The sequence below is a fragment of the Spermophilus citellus genome, assembly GCF_964194105.1.
Source record: "Spermophilus citellus genome assembly, chromosome: 6".
Classification (NCBI taxonomy): Eukaryota; Metazoa; Chordata; class Mammalia; order Rodentia; family Sciuridae; genus Spermophilus; species Spermophilus citellus.
The window spans coordinates 69,279,837-69,292,965 of record NC_138187.1 but is presented as its reverse complement, the minus strand read 5'-3'; the positions used below and the strand labels follow the sequence as shown (position 1 = coordinate 69,292,965).

The 13,129-nt window shown below is 42.2% G+C and overlaps 1 protein-coding gene across 13 annotated transcripts in view; it reads left to right on the top strand.

The window, feature by feature from the left end:
* PARD3 (par-3 family cell polarity regulator) overlaps positions 1-10,278 on the top strand; it is a 692,586-nt gene extending 682,308 nt beyond the window's left edge. For all 13 annotated transcript variants that reach the window (XM_081300388.1, XM_081300389.1, XM_081300386.1 and 10 more), the window contains 2 exons: positions 1,353-1,480; positions 8,279-10,278. In XM_081300388.1, the coding sequence (XP_081156514.1) occupies positions 1,353-1,480; positions 8,279-8,672 (522 nt within the window). In that variant the 3' untranslated portion in view covers positions 8,673-10,278. The remainder of the gene's footprint in view (positions 1-1,352; positions 1,481-8,278) is intronic.
* Positions 10,279-13,129: the final 2,851 nt, after the last annotated feature.

Genomic DNA, 13,129 nt, shown 5'->3' with positions numbered 1-13,129 from the left:
TGATAAACCGTTGCTGAGTGTTCTGTTATCTTAGAGGTATCGCCTTTGATTTCGAGCAGAGCTACTTTCATTTCCAAAGGCCAGATCTAGAGGGTAAGCTAACAACTGTCAGTGAGAACTGGAAACATTCTCAGGGCCTCCATTTATACAACACAGTGCAAATTGAATAATCCAGTTTTGGTGAGAAGTACCAATCAAAAGATGACCTGATGACCAAACTAACCAAACCAGGAGAATTGAAAATCTCTCTTTAGGTCCTAGCCTCTGGTAGTGAAGAGAGAATGATTTATATGGCTTTCTACTGCTAGACTGAATATACATAAATACCCCCCAAATTCACCAGCACGATTGTTCTAGTTAGCCTTTGTGTTGCTGTGACCAAAAGACCCGGGCAGAAACAACTTAGAAAAGGAAAAGTTTATTTTGGCTCACAGTTTCAAAGGTTCAGTCCACAGTTGGGCAGCTGACTCCATAGATTTGGGCTTGAGGTGAGGCAGAGCATCATGGAAGAAGGGTATGGAAGAGGGAAGCAGCTTAGAACATGGCAACCAGGAAAGGCAGGGGGAGATGAGCAAGCAAATTTGTGTGCAAGATCACTCTGCTCCCTAGGCATAAAATATAAACCCTAAAGGCACATTCCAAGTGACCTACTTCCTCCAGCCATGCCCCATCTGCCTATAGTTACCACCAGGTTAATCCATCAACGGACTAATCCACTGATTTGATATTGGCTCTTATAGTCCAATCATTTCACCTCTGAACATTCTTGCATTATCTCACACACAAGCTTTTGGGGCACAGCCCATATCTAAACCATAACAACAGCCAACTTTCAAATGTGGACTTTCCCACTTTTGTGAATTACTGCAGCAAATTATTATTTTTTGGCATTATCATCTTCTAGTCTTCTGAGCAACTTACTTTTCTGTACTTGCTGTATCCACAAGGGATGTAAACTAGTATCTCATGTCCGTATTTCACAAACCTTATTGAGAAGATTAGCAGGATTGATTCCTCCAGTTTAAACCTGTACTGAAGCCAAAATCACAATTTAAGATGAAGTACTGGGGGCTCTGAAGGGAAATTACATGCCCCTTTTCTCAAAGAAACTTCATTTTGGGGGGAAGAAATATTCCCAGAATTTACAAAATATTTCTTAACGCAATTTATAAGAATTGAAATTGGGGGCTGGCGTGCGGTTCAGTGATAGAATGCTTGCTGGCATAGGCATGGTCTGGGTTTTCATACCCACCAATGCCAAAAAAGGAAAAAAAAAGTGCAATTGAGTAAACAGTCACTTGATGTGTGTTGTAGTTCCGGTCTTGGTAAGGAACTGTGCTTTTCTCCTGCAGCCCAGCTCCCGGCCAGCAGCACAGAGTGGCAGGCACTCTGTGTCCGTAGAAGTGCAGGCGCAGCGGCAGCGGCAAGAGGAACGTGAGAGCTTCCAGCAGGCCCAGCGCCAGTACAGTTCCCTGCCTCGGTAAGCACTGGTGGCTAGGTCTTCAGGTCTGACCAGGCCTTGTAAAAAACACTCCTTTCCAAATTGCACTGGCTTCTCCAACTTGCCTCTGCAGTCACAGAAGAATTGTAAATGAATGGTTGCTTAGCTCAGGGAGAGCATATCTTAGCATATGACAAGACTAGAAAGAAACGCATTTCAGAAGATGCCTACATTTTTACCCAACAACTCCATAACCAAAAGGGAAGCAGCATGATACATGGAACACTGGGCTGGGGGTGGGGGGCTGACCTGGGTTCTAGTGTTGATTCTGCCATTTTCCCTGTGGCTGCAGAAAAAAATGTCCAACATCTGAAAAATGTTAAGATAACTCTTCTTTTGCTTGGCTCATAGGTAACTTGAATGAATAATGGATTATACAGCTAGAGCTTGGTAAAAAGAGAGAAGGGGATGAATGCTCTGTTCACTTAACTTTTGTGTGATCAGTAGACTCATAGAAAGTTTTTTGTTTAATATTCTGTTTTTTAGCTCCTTGAAACATGCCTTTAGTTTTTGAAATTCAAAAATATGATTAAAAAAGAATATAAAGGCATTTTGTTAGCTTTTTAATTGAAGAGTAATGTGCTTTCAGTGAAGTACATATTTTCAGTGCATCGATCTTAAATGTACAGCAAATGAGCTTTGCCTCTCTACACATTTATGTAACCACCAGCCAGGGGGAGAAGTGTAACATTTACAGTGCAGCAGAAGAGTCCCTCATGTCCCAGACCCCTTATGGTCCTGCTATTCCTGCTTTTGCTCAGTGTGGAAACACAGAGTCCTGTGTGGGGGTGTTCCACTCCTTAGCCTATGACAACCAAGAAAGGTTGTGTACTGAGCTCCCCAGGAAAGACACCCATGTTCTAGCTGTTCTCGGTGAAATAACTGGAAAGCTCTCAGGTGACTTGTCCCCAAGATTGACTTCCACTGATTACTTCCACTAAGAGCTAGGGAAGTATTTCTTCCAGGCAATACATAGTTAATAATAAAAGTGTGGAAGAACATTCAACTTCTCAAACTTCCCCAAACAAGTCATTAGTGTAGTCACAATGGTTATACACATTTGGTGTCCTGTTTCAAAACCAGGAGACGAATACATTTTGAGTATCAAAAGATCCGGTTGCCATATTGATGTCAAGTAGCCTTTTATGAATTTGAAGAAAATAATTTTGAAAGGAGGCAGATGTTTATCTGTGTGTACTTGACTGACCATGTAAAAGTCATTTTCCGATTTCTACTATGATGAGTCTCCTTAAATATTCAACAATCACCATAACAACCATGAGGGACTTCACATTGACAGGGGTCAGCCAAGGGAGCATGGGTATGAATGGAAGTGTCCACCAGGACAAGTGTCATCCACCAAGAACTGACTTGTTTAGTTGTTCTTTTTCAATCCATAAGGCTCTATCTCCTTTGAGCAATAAATTGTTTTTTAAGTAGGAAGATTAACAACCAGCAGTCACTTAGGCTACTCTAGATAAGAGTTATTGAAGTTCAGTTCTGTAGAGGTCTTTGGAAATCATCTTATTTTGTAAGGAAAAAGCTCAGAGAAATGTAGTAACTTCCCCCAAGTTCACACAGCTAAGTTCTTTTGCCATAAACCCAAACTTGCTCATGCCCTAAATCATTATTTTATAAGGCCCACCTTGCTACCAAGAGCCTTTGTTCCCAAGTACAGGGTGTTATTAGGTATAAAGTTCCCCTGGGTATTTTGCTGAGCTTAGAATATGGAGGAAGGGGCCACTGTATCAAGTGCTAAACACCATGCACAAGGTTTCCCTTCTCCCAACTTGTTTGGCTTGTATTCAAGAGAAAAGGTGGGCACGGTATTGTGGATGAACTGACATACTTGGTGTGGCCCTGACTCTATAGCCACATAAGTGAGCCATGGCACATGGCTTGTATGAATGGAGTTGCAGGGCCCTTGCTCTTGTTTGGATTGGTAAAATGTTGGCTTCGTATAGTTCAGGTGTGTTTAGGAGTATTCATAAGAAGGAAGGAGAACTAGAAAAATGTAAAGAACTAAGGAAAGGAGATAGGAGAGAATGCTGGTGGGGAGGGCCTGGAAAGCAGGCCCTGTAGGAGGGAAGAGAGATACTAGGATCTAAGGACTGGGAAGAGGAAGAATGTCAGTGAGGTGATCCCACAGAGCTTGCCCTGACCCCATTCCAAAGTAGCTCTTATAGTCTGAACTGAGCCTGTTATTCAAGTCTTCTTCTTCCTCCGTCACTGTTTTTATTTAAATTAATTAACATTTTTAATTACCACATAGTAATTGTACACATTTATGGTGTACAAGGTGACATTTGATGCATGTATGTAACGTGCAATGATCAGAGCAGGGTAACTGGCCTGTGTATCATCTCAGATGTACATACATCATTTATGTTTGAAACATTCACAATCCTATTAGCTACTCTGAAATATTCAGTTAATGATTGTCAACCATAGTTACACTGCTGTACCCCTCTTCACCCCTCCTTTACTACCCATGTACCCCACTCTTCCACACACCTCTTCCTTCTTGCCTTGTCCCTCACCCCCCCACACTCCCAGCACTAGTAGGACTGCTCACATGTACAAACACAAGAGAGGTGCTTCTGTGATTACTAGTACTATTGCTTTTTAGAGTTTCACACAATAAGAAAGAAACTTTCCCTCTGGGCTAATTGTAGCTCCATATTTTTAGTCATTGTGTTCTATTTAGATAGGAGAAAAGCAGACATCCCCAAAATAGTTACGTGAGTTTTGGCAAAAGGGGCTGGGAGCCTTCTGCATCATGTTCTCTGGATTCTCTTCTTTTAGAGAATAACTTCTCAGTGTGAATCTTGGTATTTGTGAGGAAGGTAAGAAATGGGCGGCCCCCTACCCCAGCTTCATTCCTTGCAGAGCAGTACCCCTTAAAGCAGGCTGCGTGTGGCACAGCCATCTGAAGGAAGGCGAAGGACTCAACCAGCAGGTCAGAGGGGGACTTGGAACAACCTACATGAGCTTGGGTCAAGTCCAAGTTTCTGACATGTGCTATTCTTCAGAGACACTTGACCTCTGCCTTTCGGATGTTGACAATTAGCAGAGTTTTGTCTAAACAAGTTGGTATGGCATTTGAAACCAAAAAGATTTCACACACACACACACACACACACACACACACACACACACACACACGCAGTTACAAAGTGGAACATAAAGTAAAACAAATGGTCAAGTCTTGGTATCAGTTGCATTAGATAAGGTGGTTTGAATTAGAGGAATGTATATGGGCCTGACTAGTTTGTAAATTCTAACTGTAATTAAGGAAAGCCATGGGCAGAATTCAAGTCACATTTTGAAATGTCAATGAGAAACACTAGCCAGGTGGTAACACTAGTTTGGGAGGAAAGGGGACCTGAGTGGCCCCACACTTAATTCTCAATCAGGCTAGGATGTTTTCCTTTTTTTGATTCCTAAATTAGTTCCTTACCTTAGTACCCAGAAGGCAGCTGTCACAGTGAGCAGAGGTGCATGCAGGCAAGGTCGATGATAGAAGGGCACTTATGATCCTTGATTCAGTACTTCTCCTGTTTTCTTTTCCTGCTCACTGTTTCCTTTTCTTTCTCCCTTGCCTCGACTGCATGTCTGCGGAACGCCTCTGCTGTGCATGCCTCCCCACCAGCTGCCTCTCTGAGCCCTCACGTGTCCCCCCCACCCCTGGCCCATTTGTTACATCTACAGCCTGCTTGTCAAGCTTTTCAGCTTTGTTCTTTTTCTCTCTTCATCCTTCTTGTCCTCCTAAGTCCTTTCCTAAGGTCTCTAGATCTTTGGTTTATATCATCTCCATGACAATGGGCTTCAGGCCTTATGGGAGGTCACTGTAAACATGCGGAGGTAATTATTGCCAAACCAGGATATGTGTGTTAAGTGGACTCCAAAATCTCCAGTGAGCTCTTTGTGGGACCCAAGAAACCTAGGTGTTGGTTGTAAAGAAATCTGATGAAAGGAGATGGATGCTTTTTGCTGTTGGCACTCGTGACCCCTTTGGCTGAGGGATCCTGGGGCAGCAGGGATAACCTCAGCCTCCAAGCAAGGACTTCTTCTGATCTCTCTGGAAGTGGTGTGGAGTTGTCCTTCCTTACTACAGGCTCATTACTTATTCTCCAGTAACTTTCTCTGCTCCATGATCTTTACCCAACACTTCTGACCAAGGAAGGGAAAATTAATAGTGTTTTTTAGCTTTTTACTGTGGTACAAAAGATGCCCCCTAAAACTGAGAGCCACCTCTTGAAAGGAAAAGTAACTTTGGGTTCAAATTGCTTCTCCAGTACTAAAGGCACATTATTCACTTTTCTAAGCACTTTACATGGGTGATATTTCATTTATTTCCCTCCATGACTTTATAAGGTCAGATAATGCCCATTTAACAGGCAAGCTAACTTGGATCCAGAGAGCATAACTTCCCCTGCATCAGGTGGCTGACACATGGCAGTTTTAGGATCTGAACCCATTTTGTCTGTTCCTCAGCCACTCTCCCCCTGTGCCCTGGTGCCTGAATGTCTAGTTTTCTAATGTTGGAACTCCTATTGTCTGCTTCCTTTTTTAAAAAAATATTTTTTAGTTGTTGATAGACCTTAATTTATTTTTATTTATTTATATGAGGTGCTGAGAATAGAACCCAGTGCCTCACACATGCCAGGCAAGTGTGCTACTGCTGAGCCCCAGCCCCAGGCCCTGCTTTCTTTTCTTGATCTCTTCAATCAACTCATTGTTCATCCTTTCCTTAATCAAGAGCTTATTGATAACAGTAGATTTCCTACTGAGAGAGTTTGGGTGTATGTTTGTGTGGGTGTTGTGCGTGCACATGTGCACACATGTAGGTCTATGCATTTCCCCCATATACTTTCTTTCAAACCTCAAGGCAGTTTGCTTCCTTCTCTATACTCATTAATTTGAAGAAAACATTTTAGCTATGAGAAATTCTCCCACATCATCATAATTTCTACCCCTAACAAACCTTAGTGAATTCTCAATGCATTTAAATATAGAAAGACTGTATGTTTCTGGGATGATCCAAAATTGAACTCAGTGGTGCACAGCCACCCTAAAGTGATGCCCCAGGCCTCAGGAATTGGGAAGGAAGGGCATTCGTGAGTCTCAGTAGGACAGGAATGAAAAAGAGGTGAAATTTCTGCAGTCTATTTCTGATTATCTTTAAATTGATAACCAACTCACAAAGGAATCCCCCCCTTGTTGCTCAGATATCAGTAACAAGTTCGTTGTTTTAATTAAAGTTTCATGATTAATGTCAAATCCCTGGTTTCTTGCTGACACTTTCCATCATTCATGTCTCTAGGCAGATTAATTTATGACTTTTTAAGTGAAGATAATCAGTGCTTCAGGCAAGTAAACTCTTCCATCAAATCTAAGGATTCTTGCCTGGGCTGATTGTACAAATGGCCTGACTCCCACAAAAAGAGGGCCAGATAGTTCTCCTGTAGACTGTCTAATTAATCATAGTTAGATCCAGAGGTGGTACTGGACATTAAGTTCATTTTCCATTTTGAAAACACCCTCAGCTACATTTTAGGCCATATGGAAAATGGGCAGATTCCATCCCAAACCATATTGCTGGCAGTTTGAAATGTTCAAAAATGCAAATTGCTCCATTCCTGTGGGAAACCCGGTGGCTTCCCAGACCTTATTTTCCTTCCACAGGCAGGAGTCTTTTTGAACATTCAGCCGTGTTGTGTGTGTTGATGCAGAAGGCTGAGCCATGCATACTGTCGCCAAATGATTTTCTTATTGATAAATGGAGCAATATATTTTGGTTTAGTACTCAATCCTCTCTTCCCCCATCTTCCATTTTCAAGACAAAAAATTAGGGCATGTCTTCCTTCCTGGCACAAAATTGTTTCACTTTATCATAGCCAATCTTATTGTAAATTCATAAAAGCATCTTGGGACTTGATAGTAAATTAAAGATGTTTCGAAACAATAATGTTTCCTGAAAATCATGTGCAACTTTATTGTAGAAGTGATTCAAATTTGAAATTTCTGGATGTCTGATTTATTTCTCAATCCTGGGGTGACAAAGTGAGTTAAGTCGGTTGCCCTGGCCCTTGGTGAAGGCAAAGTGTGCAAGAAAATAGTGCTTACCCTTCAGGCTTCAGGCTCTCCCTGGGCTTATGCTCTGAAGAGTGCCAGTTGCTGACATATAGAACTTGAAAGTGGGCCTTTAAGGGCTGCCTGTTGCATTTTTAATCACAAAGGAATTTAGACTTAAATATTACATAACTGAACTCATATGGTAATCCATTACATGCACTTCATATTAGCTAGCATTTCTGGCACTATGGTGGCAGCTGTGTAAAATATTTGTTTTGCTTGTTTAGAATTGAATTGTAACGTTCTAAAGCAAGCAGCAATTATTGCTATAGTTGATGCTGCCAAATCTCTAATACTCCCATCCTTGCCAATGTGTCTAAATTGCAGGAGATATTGTTACCCTAAGCAGAGCAGATAGTACCTTGCCAGACGCAGGAGGAGAGCCCTTATTTCCAAATAGCTGCCGAATCTGTTTTTCTGTCTCTTGTCCTGTGTTTGTTGACTCTTTGGAGACTCTGAGCTTGCTGAGGACAGTCGTCTTGGAATTCTCCAGCTCCTATCATGGTGTCTAGTGCACAATTCATACAGGGTAAAATTTGTCGAAACATGGAAATAATTGATTCCACCCATTCCTTCCTCTTTCTTTCCTCTCCTCACTTCTCTCAACCTGCACACTAACCTGTGGTCTTTGCTTTCTAGGCAAAGCAGGAAGAATGCCAGTTCTGTTTCCCAGGATTCCTGGGAGCAGAACTACCCACCTGGTGAAGGTTTCCAGAGTGCCAAGGAGAACCCCAGGTACTCCAGCTACCAAGGCTCCAGAAACGGCTACCTGGGAGGGCACGGTTTCAACGCCAGGGTCATGCTGGAGACCCAGGAGCTCCTCCGCCAGGAGCAGCGGCGGAAAGAACAGCAGATGAAGAAGCAGCCTCCTCCTGAGGGACCCAGCAACTATGACTCGTATAAGAAAGTCCAGGACCCCAACTATGCCCCTCCTAAGGGGCCCTTCCGGCAAGATGTGCCCCCGTCGCCTTCTCAGGTCGCCAGACTTAACAGACTCCAAACTCCTGAGAAGGGGCGGCCCTTCTATTCCTGAGCACGAGGAGAACACATGCTTCATGTCATGCAATAAAGGACATTTTCATACAAAGACTTGTATTTTGGGAGTTTTTTAAAACCTTGATGGTACTATGGAATATTTCTGTTGTTGGTATCAGTGCCTTTAAGCAGTGTGGGCAAAGAAATGGAAGGCCTTAATGTCTTTGCCGCTATGTCTCAAGTGTTCTTTCATGGAAGGATTTCCCACCATCTGACAATCATCTGTTCGAGGCATCCACACCCTCTGCATCTCTCTGGAGTACCCGGAATTTTGGCCCAGTGCATAAGATATCATGGCTTTGTTGTTACGGTCCCATACAGCTTGGGTGACAGATGAAGCTGAAGAACGTGTTGATTCTTCTTTTCCTCCTCTACATTCTCTTAGCTATGAGGGGACATCTCAGTTTCTAGTGGATGACATACACCAGAAACTGGGACTTTCCAGTACTTCACAGCACAGTCATTTATAGAGCTTTGTAATCAGTGTGGGTTTCCCTTCTCTTTCTCAGCAACTTGTATCAGGAAAGTTCCGTTATCGTATTAAAGAAGCTAAGCCATATTCCAGCACCATTTGGTTATCAGGGGGGTCCTTGTGTAACTGCCTTATAACTCAACATTACCAGTAAAGTGATAATTCTAGTCTTGTGTTTATAAATACACTTGTTCAGTCATGTCCCTGACATGTGTTGAGTCGGCACAGCTCTGCTAAGGGAACGAGGGACATGGGAGTAACCTGGGTGGAGGAAGGACTGGGCCTGCCCTGAACCATGTGGGGGGGGGGGGAGCTGAAGAAAGAATTCTCCCAGGAGGAGTATGGGCCAGTACATCCCAATTATTATTTTAGTTAGTTTTTGTTGTGACAGTGTGGAAGGAAGGGCATAGAGTGGGACAAAGATAAATCAGTTGGTCATTTTTGAATTCTAAAAATGGATCTCTCTGTAGTTCTTAAGGTCAGTTGGAACTGATATTTGTCTAGCATATCCACATACTGTATCCCTGCCTGGTGATACCATGTCTGTAAATAATTCTGCCATGAAACATAAAAGACAAATAAGGGAAAAGCCATTCCGCATTACACAGAGAACATTATGGTGTCCCAAAACAGTAACAAAAGATTGCTCTCATGTCAATACTTTATCGCACGTGCAGGTCACAAGGCCCTCGGTTGCTCCCTGTTTTCATCTGTCGGTCGGAATGTTCTGTATTGTAAACCATGGCTGGGTTGCTAAAGTGCCTGCGAATCCCGATGTGAAAAAAAGCTTGAGATGAAAGCTCAGCATAACGTGTATTAACAAAAAAGAAGAAGAAGAAAAAAAGACATGTATTGATATGCCTATTCTTTTTTTTACTGGCACATTGTATTTTTGCGTCGACTTGTTTTTAGAAAATACGTGAAGTGTCCACACGTCCCTGTGTCTCTTTTGCATTTCTGTGTAATGGTTCTATTTGTTAATAATGTGCAGCGATGTTTAAATGGTGTTACCAATGTAAGCACGGTGACCTTGGATGACAGTGGCTCTTTCTCACAGCCTTCCCTAAGCTGTGAGAAACAGCTTTCCCTGTACATACGAGACTTCTAATAAAAGGCATATTTCTTCCTGTTGTTTATGGTGTCTATAGTTTTCCTGTAGAACCTCTCCCAGCTGTTTTTTTTAAAGTATATTAACAGAATATACTTTATCTACTTTTTCATATTTAGCGAAAGTAGAAAATTTCTTATGTCTTTTGTGTGCACACATGGAAATGAATGATGGATTACTTATTTGAACACCTGAAGATAGAGGGATGGAAAAGACAGAAGTTCTTTCTCAATAGACAACTGGGAAGACCCAGGCAATGTAAAGAAGCCTGAAGAATTCTGAACTGAAGGAGCCAAGATGCGAGGACAGAATAAAAGAATAATTATGCAGTAAAGCTATGTAATATTTCCATTGCTGCCCTTTGCCCTTTTGGGGTTGTTTTGGCAAGGCAGGTATTTTCAGTGAGTTCTGGCCTCACATATAGCAAGCCCAGAGAAAGGTCCAAATTCTACTCTCCTTCCTATACTGACGTGGTTCTTATTTTCCAGATCACAAGATAATGTTTTGCTACTTCTTTTAGATGGATGTTCATTAATACTTTGTACAGGGTGTCAAAGGCATAAAGGGCAGCACATCCCTAGGCGTGTCTCTGCACAAACATAGATGTGGTTCCCAGCCTAAGGACGCACTTTGCAAGGACCCATCCAAAACGCCCTGTCTGTGGGGGTGCCCCAGCATCAGTTAGTTCCCATGGCAGCCCTCATCTTGTCACTAAATCAAAGTCCTGTCACCTTTAGTAAGGAGAGGCGCGTGGCAAGCCAAGAAAATGTCACCTTTTGGGCTCTGATGTGCATGGCAGGTGTGGGAAAGTGGAAAAGGGAAGATGGACAGATTGGTTAATTTTCTCACTGACCAGGAGGCCCATTGCCAATGCCAAAACTCACAGACTATTTATCTCAACTGACAGTGAGAGGCAGAGCAGGAGAGGTGATAGAGAATGTGGTGGGGACTCAAATCACAAAGGGATTTGTGAATTAAAACTGACAATTTGAGCCGCCGCACTAGGAAGAGAAGTAGGAATAGAGATGAGTCAGTGTAGGAGTGAAAATATACCCTATCAATCAATCAATCCTGTCTAAATGAACTGATTCCTGGGTCCAGAACCCTTCTTTCACAAGGACTTGAGGGGATCACCTAGGAAAGCATGTCCCTGAGGAGGACAAGCCAGATGTGCACTGGCCTCTGCCCAGCACCCTCAGAGAGAAGCCCTGATTCCACAAAAGCGGGCAGGTAGGTGGGCCACACTTGGCTAGAGATGGAAGTTGAGTAACTCAGATATTCCTTGGGAAAGATAGTTCCTTTATGACATTATTAGCACTCGTAGCCTATTAAGACCATAAATATTTATATTAAAAGCATAAATTATAAAGTCAGCATTGCCTAACTGTACTAGCATCACAGCCACATAATGAAATACTGAACCCAGGCTCCTTAGGAAGTAAAGAGAGGTTTATTTTGGCTCACAGTACTGGAGATTTAAGTCAAAGATTGGGTGACCCCATTGATTAGGACATCAGAGTGTGAGCATGTGTTGAAGCTGGTGTTCACATCAAGAGCCAGAAAGCAAAGAAAGGGAGAAAGACCAGGATCCACTTCAAGGGCATACCGCTTAGGTTCTGCCTCTCAAAGATTCCACAACTTCCCAATAGCACCGCCCTGGGGACCAAGCCTTCAACACATGAACCTATGGGAGTTACTCATCTAATCCATAACAATAATATAGGTATCATATTTAAACTTCCCCTCATTTCTTTCTTTGTAGTTAGTGAGAACAAAAGCAACTCAGAGTTATAATCCCAGCAGCTAAGGAGGCTGAGGCAGGAGGAACAGGAATTTAAAGCCAGCCTCAGCAATTTAGCAAAGTCCTAAGCAACTCAGCAAGACCTTATCTCTAAACAAACTATATAAAGGGCTGGGGATATGGCTCAGTGATTGGTTCAATTCCCCAGTACCAAAATAAAAGCACAAAGGCAGCCCAGAGATCAAAGCATCCCCCAATTAGCAGAGCGGTCCCACTGGAGGAAACTAGCACGCGGGCTTCTCAATTTGCTACCAAGAAAGTCAAATATATCAAATCATAAAGATCAAACCAAATAAATGTGTTTTTTTTTTGTCAAGTAGGGGCAATTATTCCAAATTCCTTTTGATAATAGGTGGAAATTTCAAACAGACGGACCACTCTCTCAGAATGTTCTTTGTGATTGTCCACCAGAATGAGTCTGAGAAGGAGGTGGCCACAAGTGAGAGACCAGGCATCACAGTGGATTCTCTGCCCATGTTATTGCTCCACCCAAATATGGTGGTCACTCTCAAGACTGGTCCCCCTCCTCCAGTGTTTTTATTTGAAGGTACACGTATTTGTACATACAGTAGGTGTCATATGTAAAGAACATCTATGATTCCATATTTGTCTATTTTAATATGTTCCTGTTTTAACTCATGAGTCCTTTAGGCTCAGATGTTGCCCCCAAGTCAAAAACAAACTAAGATTAAACAGAGAATACATGTCTCTGGTTTTGGTTACTAATCATGGAAGGATAAGTTAGTAAGGTTATACTAACTACCTATAAGCAATAAATATCCTCCTTTGGATAGCATAGTGTGCCATAAATTTAAATGTCTATTTAATTGCTCTGTTTTTTTTTTTCTTTTCTTTTTCTTCTTTATTTTGAACAAAGATTACTCCAATGATGACATGTCAGGTAAGGAGATAATCTTCTTTTCTTACTTCAGAGACAGAATATCATCTTAATAAGGCAGCTAATAAGAGCGTTCACAGGTCAGAAAGTGAGAGTGACGGAGATGCTTTAATGGAAATCCACCTTCAGCTCTGAGTAATGATTAGATCACAAAAGCTGGTTGAATTAAATTGACT